The sequence below is a fragment of the Lygodium microphyllum genome, chromosome 2 (genome assembly GCF_053477565.2).
Source record: "Lygodium microphyllum isolate KBCC chromosome 2, Lygodium_microphyllum_v1.1.10, whole genome shotgun sequence".
In the NCBI taxonomy this organism is placed as follows: Eukaryota; Viridiplantae; Streptophyta; class Polypodiopsida; order Schizaeales; family Lygodiaceae; genus Lygodium; species Lygodium microphyllum.
In genome coordinates, this window is record NC_141136.1 from 5,931,455 (window position 1) to 5,954,749 (window position 23,295).

The 23,295-nt window shown below is 40.3% G+C and overlaps 1 protein-coding gene across 2 annotated transcripts in view; it reads left to right on the forward strand.

Moving 5' to 3' along the window:
* The window catches only part of FH (frataxin-like protein), a 65,412-nt gene extending 51,374 nt beyond the window's left edge, over window positions 1-14,038 (forward strand). Inside the window, exons 3-7 of one of the 2 annotated variants that reach the window (XM_087690656.1) lie at window positions 12,533-12,605; window positions 12,684-12,731; window positions 12,928-13,022; window positions 13,219-13,298; window positions 13,395-13,528. In XM_087690656.1, the coding sequence (XP_087546782.1) occupies window positions 12,533-12,605; window positions 12,684-12,731; window positions 12,928-13,022; window positions 13,219-13,246 (244 nt within the window). In that variant the 3' untranslated portion in view covers window positions 13,247-13,298; window positions 13,395-13,528. Of the gene's footprint in view, window positions 1-12,532; window positions 12,606-12,683; window positions 12,732-12,927; window positions 13,023-13,218; window positions 13,299-13,394; window positions 13,690-13,774 lie in introns of those variants that run through there. The other variant, XM_087690653.1, reaches the window with a different exon arrangement.
* The last annotated feature ends 9,257 nt before the right edge of the window (window positions 14,039-23,295 follow it).

A 23,295-nucleotide genomic window follows, 5' to 3' on the forward strand; every position in this document is an offset into this window, starting at 1 on the left:
ACATGGAGTTGATTTTGATGAGATCTTCTCTCCTGTAGTCAAAATGACTACATTGAGAACCATTTTGGGCTTGGTTGCAGCTGAAGATATGGAGCTCATACAGATGGATGTAAGGACTGCATTTTTACATGGTGATCTGCATGAAGACATATATATGCAGCAGCCTGAAGGGTTTGTGGCTAAAGGCAAAGAGAAGATGGTATGTAAGCTCAAACGGAGTTTGTATGGGCTGAAGCAAGCACCAAGAGAATGGTATCATAAGTTTGATACATTTATGCAGTCTCAAAGTTTTCAAAGAAGTCAAGTGGATCACTGCTTGTACACCAAGAAGGCCGCAGATGGCAGCCTAATTATCTTGGTTCTGTATGTTGATGACATGCTGATTGCTGGCAGGGATACTCATGCCTTGGATTCGTTGAAGCAAAGTCTTCATGGCAGCTTTGACATGAAGGATCTTGGTGATGCAAATCACATTCTTGGCATGCGAATACTCAGAGATAGGTCCAAAGGATTACTCTTTCTATCTCAACAGGAGTATGTCTCTAAGGTTTTGCAGCGTTTCAATATGGAGGGGGGGAAACCAATTGGTGTTTCATTGCCTCCATATGTGGAACTCAGTGCAGAGGACAGCCCTACATCTGATGATGAGAAGGCTGAAATGGCCAAGATTCCATATGCTTCGGCTGTTGGCAGCTTGATGTATGCTATGGTTGCTACACGTCCTGACATTGCCTTTGCAGTGGGAGTGGTTAGCAGATATATGGCAAACCCTGGCAAAAAGCATTGAAAAGCAGTGAAAGGTATTATGAGATACCTCAAAGGCACAAGTGATTTGTGCATCTGCTTTGGAAAGCAGAAGGCATCTGTCGTTGGCTTTACGGATGCAGACTATGCTGGTCATACGGACTGTAGAAAGTCCACTTCTGGGTATGTGTTTACCTTCACAGGAGGAGCAGTCTCTTGGATCTCGAGGCTACAGAAGTGTGTTGCATTGTCTACTAAAGAGGCAGAGTATGTGGCTGCTACTGAGGCATGCAAGGAGGCTTTATGGCTTTCACGTCTGGTGGGAGATCTTGGCATTACAGAGTTACCCGTTCTTCATTGTGATAGTCAGAGTGCTATCATGCTAGCACGGAATCCCGTCTTTCATGCAAAGACGAAGCACATACAGGTGAAGTATCACTTTATCAGAGATGTACTTGACAGCAAGAGCATTGAGCTTGTCAAAGTGCATACAGATGATAATCCTGCAGATCTTCTCACGAAGGGTCTTCCAGCAGAGCGGTTTGCTCATTGCCGATAGATGATGGGAATTGGATAGATATATGTATTTCAGCTTTGTACATACTTAGACTTAGCTGATTCTTTTCTCCTCTTAAGGCACATTGCCTTTAGGTGGGAGGTTGTTGGGAATAAAGGGCCATCGTGCCTTTTATATGTGCACGGGTGTGAACGCACCCTTAGCACACTTGTACTTTCATATATATCTATCTAAAAACCTAAAGTGGTACACACTCCAATTGTACCCAATAACATCTTGCATCTCTCGCTCTCACTCGCTGCTGTTGCTCACGTGTTTTGCTCTTTACCTGACATTTCATCGCCGGACATTGCATCTCCGCAGCGCATCACTCACTTCACATAGTGATGTGACTTCTTGCAATAATGACATTTCCCCTTCCTTTTAGACTTTTCTATGTCTTGGACAGCCTTATTTGATGGCTGTCCAGTATCAACCTTTTGCTGATCTTTTGCATTTTTCTTGACTTTTACTTTGTCTTTGAACTTGGAAAGCATAGCCACATCTCTTGAATGCAATGCAACATTCTTCCGAGTCTGTTGCTTTTGCAAGTAGAGGCCTTCCAACTCCACAAATGTAAGGGGCTACTTGTAAGGGTATGAACTTTGTAGCTATACCATGGCATTGGAGCCATAAACACCTATATAGAGAGTAGTAGTGCCTTTGAGCTCTCCGTAGTTTTCACTCTATATATGAGGAAGTGTAAGGATATCAGCTTTGTAGCTATACCATGGCGTCGGTGAGGGTTTACCAATGTGTATAGGAAATCACATGTAGAGTGGAAACTAAGCAGACCTCAGAGTCACCACTACTCCCTATATAGGTGTTTTTGGCTTCAACGCCATGGCATAGCTACAAAGTCCATATATACCTGCACATACTAAACCCCCCTCTCCCAAAAAAAAAGAGAGCCAACATCAAAGAGATGTGGAAACCAAGATACGACTCTGGAAGAGAGTTTAGTGTGATGTTTATTAATTCAGTATCATGAATGATTTCATCCACGTTGATCAGTTACTAGCGCAAATACTGTATGTAAATAAGGTGATTTGTCGTGCTATCATCCTCATCTATGTTCACATTGGCCAATGCTCTATGGAGATAAGATATTTTGGCCTTATAACGTGTTGCAAACGTACGCAAAAGTACATGCATGTTGATTTTGAGGTCTTACAAGATTAGATATGTGAAATGATCGATCTTTTCATTGACAAGGCAATCAAAGAAAGTGCTTGTGCATCTTTTGAGTCCCATCTCCTCTGATCCTTGGTAGGAGGGAGAGGAGGGGCAACAACACTAGTAGCTTTTCCTCTAGCGTTATGCTGACGTGTTTGAGGTGCAAGACCTCTTGGTCGCTGAAAATCACCTGTAACATAGTCCTACGAGTCCTTTGCTACAAGAAGGTTACAGACCATAAAACTCCACAATGGGTAGTTTGATCCATCAAGTTTGTTATCTCGAGTGAGGACACCAAGGATGTTGCCGTGATCATTAATCCTTTGATATGCCATGCTGTCAATGATGGACAAAAATTTGCAGCCAAATACTTCTCCACTAAAGTATAGATTGTACTCCTTAGAGTACCAAAAATCCCCTCGCGATTATGCAACAAGTACCAAACTGTTGCAAAAATGCCAAAGTGTATCCAATTTGACCCAGATCAGGACTTAGCTAAGAAATAACAACAATGCATTGCTATACCACACTTGCCTCGTAATGTGTGTCCTCAAAAGTACAAATTATAGCAAGTTAATGCCGATTCTTACCAAAATTTAGTGAAAATTTTCAAATTTTTTACTCAATCTGATTGTAATAGCATTAAATGTTGTTATATCGCTTGTTTGCTACCTTGGAATGCATGTCAGGCAAAAGCCTCAAATTTCTTTCTAAAATTTCAAAGAAATTGAAGAAATTTGTACCTTACAGCTTGAATTTTTGCACTAATGTCACACCTTGGGGTTAGGGTTGTCATGTCCAATGGCATCCGATTAGTACCGTACCATACCATACTGGTGCAGTACTAATCGAACTAATAAAACTTGGATCTACGATCGATGGTGTGTCTAATGAAAAGAAAATTTACATGCAATTTAAAGGCTATACGTAATGTTTGGACTTAAAATATTTAGAGACTTTACTCAAAAGTAATTGCAAAAGAGAGTGGGAAGCTTAAGAGTTGAGTGAGTAGATACTAGAAAGGATGAATGAGATGGTGAGAGGGAAAGGTTTTTATAGAGGGAGAGTGTTTTAGGGTTTAGAGTTGGAGAGAGAGAGAGAGAGAGAGAGAGAGAGAGAGTTTGTGGAGAGAGAGAAGAGAAGAGAGCTGTTTGAGGAGACTAGGTGGTAGAGAAGAGAGAGCTGTTGGAGAAAATGGGAGGGAAAAGCGCAGAAAACAAGCACGAAACAGTTATTTTGACCTCGGACGGGGTGTAGTTGACCGGCGCAATGAAACCATTGAACGGGATTAGATGGGCCGGATTGGACAGGACGGATCTTATGGGTTGACCCATTTGTCGGCCATGGACAACCCTGCTTAAGGTGCATGCCAACAACGAACAACAGTTGCAATTTGCCTTGTGATGCGTATCGGAGGCTCTAGGACAAAAAGCCCCAAATTTCTTGCATAAATGCTGATGAAATTGTGCAATGTCGGCGTTTCCAATGAAGATTCACACATGGGATTGCAAATATGGCAAAAGCCCTAAAATTTTTGGTGGGAATGTCGGAGAAATTGTGAAATTTCTTTGGATTGGTTGTCAACTTGAACTTTGGGAGCAAAAATTGACAAAAGCCCCAAAATTTGGGCGGCATGAGCTGAGATTCGGAAAGGGATGGCCAAAATGGACGGGAAGTTGCAGAAATTTTGAAAAAATCCCAAATTTGAAAATTAGGGTTTGTAGAAAATCGCAGGCAAGCCTGCAAACAGAGGTGAGAAAATAAGGGGCAAAACTGAAAAACAGCAGCAGCTCCTCTGAAACAATAGCTTTTTGAGCTGCGAATGGGATTGGGTACGGGACTGCGCATACAGCTGCGCGCAAGCTGAAAATAGCAACAGCTTATCCTTCTTTTCCTTGGCCAGAGAGTTGGCTGATAGTTAGGCAAGGCGGTGCGAGCTGATGGTGGCTGAACTAAATCCGCGCGTAGAACCTTGCTTTGATACCAAATGTTAGAAAATTACAGCTAGCTCTGGAGGAGAGAAAAGAGAGACAATGAGAGTGTGCTGAAGTAAAAGAGTAGAGTGTACTTGCTGAATTGAAAGAATAAGAATTAAAGGTACAAGATAGGTCTAAGATAGACCTAGCTCAAACTCAACTAGAGCTAATTGACTCTTAACTCTTAACTCTTAAGAGTGGTGACAACTTATAACTTTAGTTGTGTTCACACTAAGAAATGAAAAAGAATTAAAGACAAACATTGGGCATTGCTCTTAGAATTGGCAAATTCTAGCAATTGATACGTTGGGTATGACTATGAGTTGCATAGCAATTGCCTAAGTAGTACTGCCTAATGCTTAGATGCAAGTTTGTGCTGTAATTGTGGGGGAAACTTGGACATGAGACCATGGCATTTTTGCTCTTCCAAGTGCATACTACCTCGTATGAGGACCAATGGGGTTGGGTGGGGATTGCAATCCCTTGCAGAAGGTCCCATAAATTCTAAGAGTCCAAGACACATGGCATTAAGATTGACCTGAAGTTGTGAAGTTTGAGTTGTTGAAATGGGTCTTGTCAGTAAGTGCATGATTGGATGCAATGGATGAATGGAAGGTTGAGGGAGGTGCTGGATAGTTGGATGGCATGGAATAGATGGGTGGGTGACTAGGTGTGATGTGTGGCATGGATATGCATGAGACGGTGCTTTTGGGTGTTTGCCCCAAAGAAGGTGTTTGACTAGTGTGAGTTGCATGTGCTGAAAAGGTGTAGAACCCTTGCGTGTAGGTTAGGTTGTGAGCGTTTGGTAGGTTGGGGAGAATAGGAATATGCAGCACCGGTGCAGCAAGTAGATGAAACAAGGCTCAGTCCACATTGCCACTATGGGTCATTGGAAAGAAGAGGCAGATGAAGACAAGTAAAAAATGGATGCCATAGCTGAAAACTTTAAGGATACCTGAGATCTCATAGAAGCCTCAAACACTGAGATGCTGGGCTGCTATGTGTGCTGGCCACAAAATGCACATTATAGGCGGCTGTTTATCCAAAATATAGAAGTCTCTGATCGTTGTAGGCGTGTCCACCAAAATTCAGCTTTGTCAAGGTCTTCGAAGGCTGAAAACACAAAACTAAGAAGACAATTGCCTTGTGGATGGGGGATATCTTTGGTTGAAGATGCAAATGCCTCAATTTGATCATGGTAGCAACACAGGTTGCAAAAGATATGCAATACAAGATGACAACTGACTTACCAACATGGTATCACAATCAAACAAAAGTCTATCTAGTGGCTATGACTAGATAATGGCTTACACATGGTAGTCAGAGAATCTACATGCTTTTATTCTATCCTCAATGTAAATGCTTGATGAAAAGAAAATTGCTCAAATTTTGGCAATTCCTAGACCCGAAAGTTGTCCAAAACCTCCTCACCAAGGCTAGTGGGCTTCAAGGCAAGGAGGCCTACATGAGAGAGATAAGGGGTGGATGTGTATATGAGCAAGGATAGTTGATAAGGCTTAACGATCTTTTATTGGAGACCAAAGGAATACCTGAAGGAGTCTTGTTCAATTCGGTGTTTTGTTTACAAAAAGCCTTGACAATTGGGTCTTCGCAATCCCTTGGAGTGATTCAGTAGGTGAATGTAAAACAATTTTCTGTTCATTTTGGTAGTTCTTAAACTTCAACTAGAATTGTCTCATTTGAAAGATGATATTTACACATACTTAGTCCTTTTGTTTTTGTCAGAAAAGAGAGAGAGAGAGAGAGAGAGAGGGTATATGGAATATGACATGATATTGGTCTATGCCCCATTTTCTCTTTTCAGGGAATTTTGGAATAATTTGGTTCATATATGGTGCTTAGACATGTAGTGAGCTTGTTTTGGTTTGTGAGTTGGGTATGCACAACCAGGTTGTGCAAATGCTATCACAGGGCCAAACCCTTGAGCCCCTAGTTTCGTCAGAGCATGTTGCTTATTTCCACTCCCTTTGGTTGATAGCTCCAGGGAGATTAGCATTATGCTGGTGGGTATATAGTGAGCCTAGGATTATGCCACTATTTGGATGGTCGAAATCATCTCTCTTATTTCTTGTATGTGTTGGGTTTTACTCATGCCGACACTCACATAGGAGTGTCAGTGATCTGCAGTAGGATATTGGGGCACTTTTTACGCTTCGTAAGAGAGGTTTTTCCCCCCAATCATAAAACTCTTTATTTGTGTATTTATGTTACACAGTTCAGTCACTTATCACACATTACACACTTTCTTGTGTGAACGCACCTTAAGGCTACACAACCCTAAAGTCTAAGGGTTGTACTTTGCACTTGGAGTTACACACTTTTCTAACTAATCAAGTATCGAGCAGTGATCACACTCTCACTCTCTCTACTATCTACACACTCTGTATTGAGCTGATAGTTGCCATCTCCGATCTAATAGTGGTATTAGAGCTTGAGGTTCATCTGGCAACAGCCCACGCCAGGTTAGCACCTTGTCCACCGGCGGCAGCAGCAACCACTGCCTGTTTTGTAGCTCCTACGCCATGCTTGCTAGCACAGCAGGCCGCCCAGGCAGTGGCCGCCTTGCTGCACCTGTTCCAGCTGCCTTGCAGCACCAATGTCCAGGTAGCTGCTGCTGCCTCCCTATTCTGCCGCTTGCCACCTGGGCCAGTGGCTCTGCCGGCCTGTCCAGGCCGTTGCCTGGTCTTGACCAGCTCCGCTGGGCCAGAGCTTGCATATAGACTGTGCTGCCCGCCAGCCTGGGCAGTCCCGCCTCCAGCACCAACATCCACAGCTCATGCTCAGCTCGTCCTTGGCTCGTTCTTGGCTGCCATGGGTATATCTTATCATTTTATTCAAAACATCAGAGCCATAGCAAGGGTCTTTTACAGGGAAAGGTCTATTTTTGCTATAGTAAGGTGCTTCCGTGCACAAATTGGAAATTTGGATCAGAAAATTTGGGGCTTTTGTATGTTTGGCAGACATTGGAATATGTATTGAAGTTTTAGTCTGAAATTGACTGAATTATGCACATTGGACGGTCAAATTTTGGGGCTTTTGTGTTTTTAGTGCTGCTAAGCACATTGCGACAATAGTGGTCAACTATGACACAATTTAGTTGATTACAGCTTGGCCTTTGCTGTAATCTCTAGAATTTTTCAGATTTCCAGGTCAGGCCAGCTTTTGTTATTGCTCTTGCTCCTTTTGAAAGAGTGACATTTATCATAGCAAATCAAAGACAGAGTGATGGTTTCACTTAGGTATCTAAAGAGGATAGATTGGATGGCAATAACTATTCTCTATGGTTCTTTGTGATGAAGGATGTACTCATTGCATAAAGTCTTTGAGATTATGTCAGTGGGGAAGAAGTTGATTCTGGAGAGATGGCTCTTGCTACTCTTCCACAAGGAGGTCGTGGTCAAAGGCAAGCTTTGGTGCCACTACTCCAAAGAACAATTGCACAGAAGGCTTGAGACACTAGGGAACCCCAAGCATTGTCACTTATTGCATTGGTAGTTCAGCGGTCTATAATCTTGCATATTTGGTCTGTTGCTACTTCATGAATAGCATGGCTTACACTTGAGCATATGTTTGCTAGAAAAAATGATACTCTCATTTCTTTCTTAAAGAAGGGGTTTGAAAATGTGAAGATGAAAGAAGGTGATGCTATACAGGATCATCTCAATAAAATACAGGACTTGCACGAGTAGTTAATGAATGTAGATGAGTATTATTTTGATGCTTAGATGATCTCTACTATGAATTCTTTGCCATCTTTTTATTTGGCCTTTCATACGACATTGAATCTTACAATACGAATTTTTATGCAGGTACTTATTTTTCTTCAATTAGTTAGTTTGTTGTTGAAAGAAGAGCAAACAAGGAAGTATAGTGGGTTGGATGTTGTAGCTTCTGAACATGCTTTTATGGCAAGACAGAAGGGCAAGGGCAATTAGTCTAGGAATGCTCTGCAAAGTTATGGAAGTTTAGGAACTTCAGAGAACAAGTAGGGGGAACGCAAGCCAAGAAGGACAAGTGTTTTGGCAGAGTTTTGGAAGTTCAGGAACTTCATAAAACAACAAGAAACAAGGGGCATGTAAGCCAAGAAGGGCAAGTGACATTATTGTTAAAAACAAGGTCATTACATCACAGAATATAAGAAATGCATTGCCAAGAAGAAAAAGGAGTCTGGGATGTTTGTTTTAGATACATCTATTACTGTTACTTCTATAGAGTTTGCATCGTTTATCATTGACATTGATTGTTGTTTTTATACTTGCAATTATGATTCTTCTTGGACAGATAGAGCATTTAGCTCTACAGAGGATACTAGCACTTGGTTCTTTGATAATGGTGCTTCTAAGCACATTATATTCCGCAGAGATTTGTTTACCTTTGTAGTTGTAGCTTCTATTGGTAAATTAGTGCAATGTGCTAACAATGCATATTATCTTGTTAGAGACGTTGGAGAGATTGTCTTAAAATCCATCGATGGCTCTACTCTCTGTTTGCAAGATGCTTAATATGTGCAAGGGATGAAGAAGAATTTGCTGTTCATTTTTTCTTTAGCAAAGTGTGGAATGCAAGTCACATTTGATGATAATAAATGCATGGTTAGGGATAAGAAATTTTTGTCTTTGGTACTCATTGGCACATTATGTCATGGACTTTATGAGGTAGATGCTCATTCGATTGATCGGTCAGTTTACTTGGCATCTACTATTACTCCTATTATGTCATAGACATAGTTATAGCATGCTCGCATGGGGCATGCGAACTATAGCAACTTGATGCTTATGCAATGTACTTAGATATTGGAAGGCTTCTCTCTCTTAGTGAGACCTCTTAAGCATATTTGTGAGAGATGCATTTTGGCAAAAAATGTATCAGTTTTCTTTTCCTCGTGTTGTTGCTTTTAAAGCTACAAGGAGGCTATAGATTGTGCATTTAGATGTATGTGGATCCATGTGGATAGAGTCATTGGATGGATGTTATTATTTCATCACCTTCAATGATGACTTTACTTGTTTATGTTGGGTTTATTCATCGGTGAAAAGATTAGAAGTATATGATGCATTTTTGGCTTTTATTGCACTTGTGGAAGATCAATTAGGCTGTCAGATTAAGACTCTCTGTTCTTACCGAGAGGGAGAATATATGTCTTCCTTATTGAATAATTTTTTGAAGCAAAAAGGCATTGCATATTAGTATACTGCTGCATATACTTCATAGTAGAATAGGGTTGCAGAAAGGAAGAATTGGTTACTCATGGAGATGGCTAGGTGTATGTTAAAAGCTAACAAATTGCCACATGGATTTTGGATGAAAGCAGGTATGTATGCTTGTCACATTTTGAATACGTGTCCTACCAAGGCATTGGAAAATATAATGCTTTTGAGGCTTGTAACAACTAAAAACCTTAAATTGGTCATTTTTGGGCTTTTGGATGTCTTACATATGCTCATATTTCCATAGTGTTAAGAAAAAAGTTGGAAAATAAGGCCGTCAAGTGTATAATTGTGGGGTGCAGTAGTGAAAGCAAAGGGTATATATTGTACGATCCTATTTTCAAGAAAGTTTTCGTTAGTAGAGATGTGATTTTTGATGAAAAATCAGAATTATCTCTTGGTGGTTATGACACATATTAGGCTGCAAATGATGTGTTTGAAGGGCAGTTGCTTATATCTTTTGGTGATACAGCTGGAGCTTCATCAAATGAACAAAATGTTCAGTGAGTTGTTCCATTAAGTAATGCAGAAATTTAGTCTATGGATAATCTGAATATCCAACAATATGTTGAACTTGAGGTTCATCAAGAGCATGCACATATTCAGGAGGCTAGACAAATACCTAGATGGTATTTGCAGACTCAACAAGACAGTCATTTGGATGCTCCTCTTGCTGGCCATACTTCAAGACAAACACATCTATATGATCATGTAAATGCTATGGAGTTTGTTATGGCAACAAGCACACTTGATGATGATGAGTCCGATTCTTTTGAGAATGCTCAACAAAATGTGCATTGGTAGCAATGCAAGCTGAATTTGATTCTATCATGAAGAATTAAACACGAGATTTAGCTACATTGCTTGTTGGAAAGAAAGCCATCGGTACTAAATGGGTCTATAAGCTGAAACGAAAAGTGGATAGATCCATTGATAAGTACAAGGCCAAGATTGTGGTAAAAGGCTATGCACAAAAAAAAAGACATTTGCTCCTATATCATGTATGACTACTATCGGGTATATGGTTGCATTGGCTGTCCATTATGGTTGGATTGTGCACCAGGTCGACATAAGAAGTGCATTTTTACATGGGGAACTTCAAAAAGAAGTGTATGTTCAGCAGCCCATGGGTTTTGCAATTGAAGGATCCGAACATTTGGTATGCAAGCTGAAAAAGGCTTTGTATGGTTTGAAGCAAGCTCCATGAGCTTGGTATGCCAAAATTGATGCCTTCTTACTTAGCCAATGGTTCTTTAACAGCTCATTAGAGTCTACTCTCTACCTATGCAAAGAGGGGAGATCCTTGCTAGTCATTTGCCTTTATGTGGACGACCTTCTCTGCTCACAAGGATAGATGTTGGCCAGATTTCAGCATTTAAGAAAAATTTGCAGCAAACTTTTGAAATGTCAGATTTGGGGCCTTTGCATTACTATTTGGGCATACAGTTTCTTCATGATACTAGGGGCATTGGATTGTTATAGTCCAGATATATTGATAAACTCCAGGATTGCAAGCCACTAAGTACATTGATGGAGATTGGACCTAAGCTGTCTTTGTATGATGATAGTGGTATGTTTGACATTGATACATATGCTCCAGCAGTTGGATGTCTCATTTATTTATGCAACACAAGGCTAGATAATCAATTTGCAGTTTTAGCCCTAAGTAGATATATGCACAATCAATACTTTTTACATTGGCAAGCTGTGAAGCATGTTTTCCATTACTTGCATGGCACTAGGACTCTTGGATTGCTTTATGCGAAGGGGGGGTCACTGCAGTTATATGCTTACAATGATTCTGGTTGGGCTTGAGATTTTGATTCTTGTCTTTGTACAAGTGGAAATTGTTTCTTTCTTGTCTCTTTTTGCATTTCTTGGCTTAGTAAGAAACAATCCACTGTTGCCACATTGTCTTGTGGAGCTGAATACAAGGCATCTTTCACTATTACAGTTGAATGTGTATGATTGAGATGTTTGTTGGTTGATCTTGATGTATTTGTCACAAAGTCTACTTCTTTGTTTACTGATAGTCAGAGTGCCATTGCAATGGCACAGAATCCAGTGTTTCATGCACGCATGAAACACATTTGAGGTACATTATTACTTTGTTAGAGAGAGGTTATGTGTAGGGGATATCAGCCTTGTCTACTGTCCAACCAACAATAATGTGGCAGAGGTCTTCACCAAAGCTCTTCCTCGCGACAAATTTGAAGCATTTCGTAATGCATTAAATTTAATCTCCTTTGGTGGATGATCCTTGTATACTGATCACTTTTCACTCTAGGGGGTTTGTTGTTCTCATGCCTACACTCACATAGGAGTATCGGTGATCTGTAGTAGGATATTGGGGCACTTTTTACTCTTTGTAAGATAGGTTTTTCCCCAGTCATATTACTTTATTATTTGTGTATTTATGTTACACAGTTCGGTCACTTATCACACATTACACGCTTTCATGTGTGAATGCACCTTAAGGCACTTACACAACCCTAAAGTCTAAGGGTTGTACTTTGTACTTGGAGTTACACACTTTTCTAACTAATCAAGTGTCGAGCAGTGACCACACTCTCACTCTCTCTATTGGCTAGACACTCTGTATTGAGCTGAGAGCTGCCATCTGCGATCCAACAGTATGGCTGTGGAGTTTGTGTAAAAACTCTGCTTTTTAATCGTTGCTGCTTGTTTTGGGCTTGCTTGCTTTTGATTGTAAGAGCCTTATGCATAGCCATGTCTAGATGGCAAAACAATGGCACTAAGCTTTTACTAATCACGAAACACATGTCTAAGAGCAAGCCTATGCTTGACATGAAAACTAAGAAAACTCATACCCTTCTTTGCAAATGTGGCAGGTCTTTATTGGATGAGAGGGAGTTTCATGGATTGGCTGATTCAACACTCCATCATATCCAGGAGAAAATAGATGTAAGAAGGGAGTCCCCATGTTTCTGTCAAACCAGTATCTTTTTTAATGATTTGACTTGACTTATGGCTATTCTACAGGAGTTGGGAGAGGACCTTGACATAGAAGGGTTTGATACAGACCATGCAGTAAGTGGCAACAGTTCTATATATTCATACAGTTATACTGACCAGCAGCAAAAATAAAGCTACAGCAAGTAAATAGGAAAGAATGTTTTGGTTCAATATCCTGAGAGATGGTCCCAAATCTCAAATTGATACTCCAGATATATCAAATGCGAGATACTTCCATATCAACAATTTGATACATTTATTTTTGTCTCAGGAAGGAGTACTGACCATCAAGTTAGGAGCACATGGCACTTACGTCATCAACAAGCAAACCCCAAATAGACAAATCTGGCTGTCATCTCCAGTGAGGTAAATAATCTTAGATGCTCAAAATCTCCATATTTTTGTGTTGAGGTGTGTGCAAGATTCTGATGTGCTCAGCTCTCTTGTTGTTTGACAAGGTGCTAGACAAGATTGATGTGTTATCTGGTTTGGAATGAATGATAGCTAGGGCTAGAATACCACTGCATAATGCTTTGTAACTTGGTTTTTAGTTGCTGTACAGCACCTTTTTTGCTACTAGTCCCAGCTAGGCATGGCATCTTTTACTCACAACAGTGGTCGTTTGTTTTCCTTGTGCAAAAGGCAAGCTTAGAAGCTCAAATGTGACATTTTTTTCCCCCAATGTTTGTTTTCCTCAATCCATGTTGGTTTAACATCTCTGGGCGTTTTACATGTCAGTGGGCCTGCAAGATTTGACTGGGATACAAAGAACCACTGCTGGATGTATAGGCGAACGAAGTCAAATTTATATGGACTACTAGAGGATGAGTTTGAGAAGCTTCTTGGTTCCTCCCTAACATTAAGCAAGTAGCTAGTATCAGGGATTCCTGTGCACAAAATAACAACTTTTATGGTGAGCTTTTAACAGCTTGTTTGCTGTGTGGCCTAGCAAAGAGTCAATGAGTCTGTCATTGGTGCATTTATCCAGTTTGACTTAAGAAGAGCTGAAGTATAAACTCACAACCTTGCAAAGGTGAGTGTGCGTTGTGGTTTGGTTCATCTTATGTCACATGAATGTCAAAAAATTAACATGTTTTCATGGGTTTCTGCTTTTCTAGGTCAGCAAAAAGGGAGGGAGCAATTGTGTATTGCGACGGTCTGTTGTCTTGACGATGTGCTGTTTCAATCTTATTTCATGTGTGAAGGAAATTTGTGCATATGCCATTGCACCAATTTTGTGGATCCTTAACATTGTCTTATTACAGCATGGACCCTTCAATGCCCCAACACTTTTGGTCCTACCAAGCAGGCAGAACATAGGCACCACATGCCTCTTAATGAACTGGACATTAACACTAATACAGATTAGTCTATTTTTAGCAGTTTTGGGTCCTTTTTGGGTTTTTGCCTGAATTTGATTGAATGTTAATAGAATTGTAATTGAATTCTCTGACGAGTAGAAATCTTAATTTTGTCTTCTTTCACCTCTTTTTGCATGCAATGTTGTTACGTGTGCATGCATGTAATATGTATGTGGTAGGACCAAAACCAATCCTTGGCTCTTGTTGTGCATGCAACAAATGAGCAAAATTTAAAGCATGTGTACCTATGGTGATGAGGTGATTCTTGAGGCAAGATGCACCCTTTCCTCCCATGGGCATGCTTTATTTGTAAAATCCACTTCCACTTGTCATGTGAAATGAAATGTTGTACTCGTACCATTCTCTGTAATGCTGCCTTATTTACATCCACTTTTATATGAACAATGATAGTTGTACCATTTTGTAAAAAATAAAACAAGTTTGAGTTTGGAATCTTGTGTGGTGTCCATGTGTGTTTTATTCACATTGCAATCTTCACCCTCACTTGATTATATCACCTTTTGTGATTGCCCTCCATTATCAGTGTGCTTGCTTGGTGTAAATTGTTAATAGGATAAGAGAAATGAGGATTAAGGGTGCTCCCCTAGAGTGAAACCTATGTATATAATATACACAATGATTAGAAGAGATTATTGTGTGCTAACTATTAGAGTCTATTATGTATATTCTCTTCTCCATCCACCATAAATTGCGAGTGTGAGGGAGAGAGTTCAAGTATGTGGGGGCTTCTTTGCTTGTTTTGATTCTTCTTTTCTACTCTATTCTTGCGTGTGGGAAGCTCAGAGCACGTAATCCATTGGAAGTTGCACAAGGATTCAAGAGTATTGGGTCCACTCATCCCACCATGTTGGAGGAAGTAATGTAATCGCAAAGCATGTGGTTTTCTTGGTTGTGATTGAGCATGCTTGGTTGCTTGCTTGAGGATATAGAAAACGTAGCTTGCTTGAGCTTGAAAGAGGATGGATGAGGAGCATCTTGAGTGAGAGGTAGGAGATTGTGTGTTTGAAGAAGCTTAAAAGTGAAAGAGCTCTATCAATGTCCCATTTGTGTTAAGAGTCATGGTTTTAGCTTAACATGCTTGGTGGTTGCAATGAATGTTTATTGTATAATTATATATGTGATGTAGGCCATTCAATACAAGTCTTTATTAAGTGAAGCATTCTCATGGATATAAGATGGCATTCAAGCAGTGTAAGGTTGTAAACCTCAATTGAGAAAAGTGTTCAAAACATGAGTTGTGGTGTAAGAACCTAGTTATAGAGCATGTGTTAAGTTCTTTAATATAGTAGTCATGTAGTCACGTTGGTGCTGCCAAGCTAGTACAAGTTCTTGGATATACAAGTTGCTCCACGCTAAATGGTAGTGCTTGTTTGGTTTGTGAGTCAAAGTACAAGTGTAAAGCCCTAAAGCTTGTAATTGGACTCTTTGTAGGTGCAATATTTTTTAGCTTTATTATAGTTGAGCTAGACAAGTCCCAACCCCCAATGGGTGCATCCTTGAATAATAACTTTTTGGGGGTTGCATGAGACACAGGTAGATTACTCTTAAGTAATATTACAAAGCAATTGCATACATATAGGTCATCAAGTGCTAGAGTAGACCAATGGATTTATGTAGGATAATGCATAAAATTAAAGCTCTTGGAATCTCTATGGTGAAGCATGGTGCTTGATTGTGTTTTTGGTCTAGCACAAGAATTGATGCATATTTGGATATGAATAACAAGCATTGTATCAAGGGATTTATAACAATGGTAACGGAGTCATGGTTAAAACTAGTAAAGTCTAGGTCAAAGGAGCAATTCTAAAGGTCAAAGGATAAGGCAAGTGCTAACAAAGAGACTAATTGATCGAGATAATGGTAGTGGTAATTGTCCAAAAACAACGATTGTCAAAAATGAAAAAGGACTCAAACTAGCATGTAGGAGCTAGGAGATTAAAATTAGCCACAAGACACTAAAATGGAAGTGAAAAATTTAGCAAAATAAAACTTGAAGTTATTATTGTAGCCTTATTACACATAGCTAATGAACTCCATAGTGTTGTGAAAAATAGGGAGAAATTTTAAAATCCTAGAGTACTTAAAGATAGTTTATTGTAAAATTTGAGTAGTAAATAGTAATCACATGTGGGCAAAAATTATTTTGTAGATAAAAATTTAATTATTTGTGTGCTCTCTATAATTGTGGGTAAATATTTGAAGCTTGCCACAGTTATATACAACCTTAAAACCTATGAAAAGTCTCATTCTTGTGTATGCAATCTTTTGTAGCCTTAAGTCTTATATACTCCATAGAAAGGAGAGAGAGAGAGAGAGAGGCCAAAATTGGCCTATGAGACAAAGTCATGGTACAATGTTGATTGTCACTGGACATTAGAATGTGATGTGCTTAAAGTAAAATATTGTAAAATAATTAAGGGTGATGTGCAAGGCCAAATAGTGTTCATATAGGGATACAACGGGAGGATGAGATATTAAATGTCTAGCTGTGTGGCTAAATGATACTTGTATATCTAGTTTCACCTAGTGAGGATTGGTGGGTAAAGTATGTCATACATTTGAGAGAAAATAGTATGAGAGTAGTGTCTAGGTTGGGCCCTCGACTCTATCATCTGTTACTCGTCTTTGGTAGATCTCCCTCATTGTTCTTTGATGTAGTATCTATGTGTGGTATTCCTATATGTGAGGGTGGCGTGCTGCTCTAATCTCAGCTCTTGGAACTGTCACCCCTCCATGTAGGTGTCGTGCGGGTGGTCACAGTGTCTGGAAGAAATTTGTAAGCTGTGATTGACGCCCCCCTCTGTGTAGTGTGAGCATGTAGTAGTGATGTGCAAAGCCCTTGAATCTCAACTAGAAACTGGCCCAAGTGGTGTTGTTGTGCAGACTCCATAACTAGATTGAGTGAGGTGCCTCCTCCAAATAGTGTAGGATATCTAGGTTGGATAGTGATGTAGGCTTTGCATCTACAAACATAGTGCTCCTCGCTCTCTACGTCCGAGCATAATCTGCAGATCTCAACTCTAGGGATGTGGTTGCTCTTGCGTTCTCGATATCGAGTTGGTGAGACGATACCTTAAGCTAGCCAATGGCTATCCATCTCTCATGTGGCATGTATACATTTAGGTATTGAGGTCTCTCAAAGAAGCCATCCATGGTAGTCTTCATGAAGCAGTCTCTGTAGTAAGACATCTTCGGGGGGAGGAGCTGCTTGGGTGATAGCCATGTATGTTGTATGTGCAATTGATAGAGATCTTGTTGCATGACCAAGTTCCTCTCTATGAGGGAGGTGTATGAAGGGGGAGTTTGGATCATATTAGAAGGGGGGAGATGCACCATGTTGATCCCATATCTTGTAAGTTGCTACTGCTCGACTTGTGCATACCATGAAGTCTCATGTCCTACCTAAGCAAGTTGCCTAGGGGCCTTACAGGGCCTTCCTAGGCACTCTATCAGGGTGCATACCACATACTCTATGTATGAAGTTGATGGTCCACAAGAGGGCCTCCATCATTATGGGGGGTGTAGTATGCCTAGTGACACACTCTCTCCATCATAGCCAATGTTGCGTATCCTTGTGTGAGCCATTCTATGCCTACCTATGCCATGGTGAATCTCTTGACAAATGTCTTAAAAGTGATTCCTAAGTAGACGTATGAGTCCACAACCTCCACTTGTTCGGCTCCTAGAGTGAAGATTGATCTCATTGGGGGCTAATGTGTGGAAGATCAAGATCTTGGTTTTCCCAAGATTAACCATCAATCTGCGTTGTGTATAGAAGTCATGAAGGGTGTGGAGATGTTGTTGTTGACCTTCTTATGATTAAGAGACCAGAAAAATATCGTCAACATAAAAAAGCATAATAGAGACGAGTATGCTTTCTATCTCTACATCATAACCGCCTCTTTGTGTGCTGTGATCTTTTATCTTGTCGACGTAGAGACTAAAGAGAGTGGGGGAGAGAGAAAAACCCTACTTCACTCCAATGGTGCTAGAGACCATGTCTGAAAGTCCTCCTAGGCATCTCACTCGGTCGACCACCCTCTCATATAGTGCATAGATGCCCCAAATCATGTCTAATGGGATACCTAGTGTTTGCAGCCTCTGCAATAGTCTATCTCATGCAATTGTATCAAAGATTTCTTGAAAATCCACAAAGTAGAAATAAAGCCTCTTATTTCTCATTTTCCCTGGCTCAATCATGCTCCTCAAGGTGAAGATGTGGTGGAGTGTAGAGAAACCCCATCAAAATCTAGCATGTCCTAATAGCAATCTCCCTTTCTCTACATATGACTGAGTTTTGCCTCTAGCATTTCTCCATATATCTTTGCTAATTGTGGCCCACCATGATAGTTCTATAATTACATGGATCTAGGGGGTCTCTAGACTTGTGGATGGGCATAATGATATGCATGGTCCACTCCTCTAGGAAGCCCTTTATTAGAGCCCTATTGAACATGAAGGCAAGGAGAGGAGCCAAAATGTCCATTGCATAAATAAATAAATAAGTAAATATAGAGCGTAGAGTATTTTATTATTGTCCAGAAGGCCAAATTATGACCCATGGGACCTTTCTAGATATACAATGATTCTCCTCCCCCATGGTAGGAAAGGGGTAGCTACAATGAAAGAATGATCTATATAGCGTGGTTCTCCCGAAAGCGTAACATGCGGTAATGAGAGCCCCTAACTTTGAAATAGGAGTAGTGGTCAAAAACTGGTGAAGTGTCTCCTGTAAAGGGATATCAAAGTCAACCCTTATGTGTGCATATGTTGGTCATGTCATAATCATGTGCTCCTTTGATTCTACACTTTGCAATCCACACAGCTTGCATGACCTGGTGTCTCTTGCCTGTCCACTCCATGCACCTATGTCGATCAATAAAGTGTGTGATCAAGTTCAAAGTTGTACAATACACCACGTCTAAATACCAATGAGAGCAGGTTGGCTATGTATGGTTGCGTGTGTGCCTCTACCTGCATGAAGGATTTCCAACATGAAGGATGGATATGCATATTGTAATAAGCAAGTTTTCCATTTGCTCCCTTGCTTTGATGTTTTGTTTGATACGCTCATAAGAGGTCTAATTGAAATGTGTCCATGCATATATCTTCGAATGCCATATCTAGATATCTATCCACTCCCCATCCTTTAACCAATTTTCACATATCTAGCACCCATCTTGTTGAAAGCACTTTGCTTTTCCACCTTTTTTATAGGTGTGTGCTAGCATATCATGCTCGTTTCGGGAGCGTATTGTCATCCATTTGACGTACTCGGGTGGCATATCTCAGTACTCGGATCATAGCATGTACCTCAATTGGTCGACGACAAGTTTCCAAAAGCATAAGTACATATGGTGTGGTGCTTTTGATGCCCAAATCTCTACAAATAAAAGCTTTTTGCAACTTCTCAATGTCGTTCCATGCAGATGAGGAGATATTCCCTCCCCACACTTCCACTCCATATAATATCGTTTGTAGAGCATATGCATAAAAAATCATACATCATATTTTTCAGCTTTTAGTATCTGTACAGTTGCAGTCGTTTTCAAAGTGATAATACTTGCTTTTCCCTGCTGCTAATTACCGCTCCACACATGTATGCCATCTCTGGTTTATAGGTATCTCACAAGTATTTGAAAGTAGATACTACCTCTATAGACTGTCCCGCATAATGTACTCTTGGTGGGGTATTTGATTGCTTGGTGCACACAACCATTAGCTTTGTTTTTTAATACATTCACTATCAAACCACTATCTTGATAAAACCGTTCAAGAATCCCCATGAATTGCTGCATACATTCCCCAGTATATGTAAAGAAGACCACATCATGTGCATAAAGTAGGAGCAAGATGGAAAACATACCAATATGCGGGCTTTTGGCTTCCTCTTCATTCATAGCCATGAGAAGTATTTCCTCTAGCTTATCAATGTATAAACCAAATAATGTAGGGGAGAGTGTGCAACCTTGTTTAACTCTCATATTACTCTCAAATACTTGTGATAGCCCGTTGCGACCTCTAAGGCGGCACACTACTCGTTGATATATCTTGTAAATTTCCATGCATAGATCATTTGGGATCCCTAATTCTTGCACTCGTTGCCATAAGCCAACTCTTGGTACGGTATCAAAAGTTTTCTTAAAATCCATTAAACAACAATACAAGGTTGCTCCCTCAAGCTGACTCTCATCCATAAGCACACATAAAGTAACCAAATGGTCTATGGTGTTATGACTAGGGCGAAAACCTGCTTATCCATAAGGTCATTTGTGATTACTTACTGCCATTTACTCAATTACATTTCCAGGATAGTGTTGAATAGCTTTGCCATGGCTGTGAACTGACCATAATCGTGTGGTAGTTTGTGAGAAAATTGCGATCTCCTCCCTTATATGATGCTTGTATCCAATTCTCCTGCCATTCTTGGGGGAAGCCATATGCAAAAGCATGATGTATCACATGGTACATAAACGGTCTCGTATCCTTTATTGTCCATTTCAACATCTCTGCATTCAACTACAAAGTATCACATGTTTTTCCATTAGCCATCTTGTTGAGGGCTGCCTCCAATTTTTCTAAAATGAACAAAGCACTAAATGGTTGCGTATGTACATCACATTTGATGGGTTGTACCCCTTTATGCATGTAAAGTTCTGTAACATACAATAGCATGTCATCATCTGTAAAATCCCCCATAACATTTGACCGTTTGGTTTGCAATTTTCTCCATGCTTGCCTTGGACATTTCTCAAAGTCGCTAGCATCTTCACTTTCTTTGGCCACTACATATCGTCGTTGCTTTTTACGCGTTAGAGAATTATATTGTTTTTCCGCCTCACTTCATTCTTGTACGTTAGGGAGGATTTTCAGCTTTCTATGTGTAGCCTTACATTCATCATCAAACCATTTCTTGCATGGTAATCCTTTGACATTTTTGTGATTGCTCTTTGGTTTCCCAAAAACCTCTATAGCCTTATTTAACATTGCATCTCTTAGATCAGCCCATGTGCTCCTAGTAAGATTGCTCATAAGACTATCCAAGTGACCAGCATATGCTTGTTTCTTGTTTACACCTAACCAAAACTCTTTAATCATACAGGCATGTGCAAACCATTAACCATATCCACCAAAGCACATCCATGAGCATTAATGTCTGTATCTTCGGACTGTCTACACGAACGTGCATCTACATCCACAACCTCTTCCTTGTCTAGCTTATCACATGCTATGGGCTGAAATTGCATATGTCCAATACCTGCATTTAAGTCACCTAAGACCATCACATGTCCTTGTTGCATATATGTGCATGCATCCATACTCAAATCTTCAAGAGGTTCTTGCGAATCCACTTCATGTCTTACATAGAAGGGGGAATCCTTATGTGGAATGTAAGATCCGGTAATGTACATTGGTGTAGTGTGCTTGAGCATAATCCATATGTACCACTTATGTCGGTCTACTTCACATACATCAATCATTCCTTCCAAATGGCATTTGTATATGCATGCAGCATCACCAACCATATCATTAATGCTTTCACCTTTATGCCATGGAAACCCTCTGCAATTCCAAAACAACACCTTCACAAGCGCGCAGCTCCCATGGGTCGCACATCCCTATGCATCCTTTGAAGTGTTATCACTAGATTTCTTTCGCTTATTGTATTGCTTCCAACGTTCCTCCTATTGCATGGGGGTGCGATCCTCATTTACATAAAAATCTATTCCTGTATAATTGCATGGGGGTATACTCAACTACTGTCTAAAAGTATAATTCTCTGACGTGCATCGAATAGAGTGCATACAATGGCTCTTGCCTTCCCATCGTCTTTCTTCTTGCCCATATGTCGAGCACCAAAGACAGGTACATCTGCCATGACAAAATACCAAAAAACTCCATGACTTTCGTAGTAAGAGACAATGCAGTCTCATCATCTGTTTCGGGCAATCCCCAAATAACTAGGTTTTGAGCCTGCTTTTCTCTTTCTTTACGTTCACGTGCATCCACATCATCTACCACTGCATCACCACCCTCTGCATGAAGTACATGCACGTCTCCATTTGGGGGTGTACGGGCTATTACTTTGGCCCATGTTTTGGGTGTTTCCATACATGTGCCTGTTGCCATACTCGTTTCCAAGTCTGTGATTCTCTTGGCATGTTTCTCCATAGTCTGTTCCAACTGTGTATTCTTGCTTTCCAATGCTTAACACTTGAGAGCCAAGCATGTGATTTCTTGATTCTATGCATCGATTGATGCTTGAAGTGTTGCTAGAAAATTCCATATCCCATCCTGTGAGATTTCTCCAGCACATGGCTGCTCCAACATGCCAGTAGAGAGATGTGAACCTATGGTTGTCGAGTGGGCTTTGCTGTGTGCGACAAATCATCCAGTTCGAGAAAGGCGCTCATTAGTATCTCCAATCGTAGTCATGTTTCCTGGTTCTTAGCTTCTATGCAATCTTCCAAGTCAAGCACTTTTGCTTCTCTTTTGTTGGGTGTCCTTATGTTTTCATTCGTTGGATTGATCGCCCTATTTCGGTTCTCCTTTTGCAAAACATCGCATATGAAACTGCAACTGACAATGTGCCAGGCCCCTGCCACAGCCACACAGCCTAAATCACTTTCCTCTTGCAATCTCTACTCCTTGTGCTTTATATTTTACAAGTAACATTAGTAAAATCAAATGGGGAGAGAGAGAAAGAGGATCTCTTTCCTTCTTCCTCTTGCAGCTATTTTCTTTTATCTTTTTTATTTTTCATTTGGAGGTGACTATGGCTTGATAGAAGCACACTTACCTTGCACATGAGGATCATTGGACCATTGAGGCATCATTGCAATGAACTGATTACAATTAGGAAACTAGAAACAACATTTTCTCGATGATGGCTTGAGTGATTTTTTAAATGTTATATGCTACACATAGAGATAACATAGAGAGATTAGAGGCAAAGTATGAGCATTTGTGTGAGATGTATAAAATCTATTAGAGAGTAGAGATCACATGAATCAATAGCCCATGTTGTTGAGCTATCCAATTTGGCTTAACATATCAACTTACCATATTATGAATCTTTGCTAGTCATCCAGACCCTTGAACCCCTACAAGGGGGGCCGTTGGGTAGTATTCATTCAAAAGAAACATGTAGGCCTTTGAAAACCAAGAGTATAAAGCCCAAAGGCATTGATCGAGATACTTGGGATGAGTTAGATGAGCTATATAAATCCACTTTTATATTGTCATCGTCAAAACAT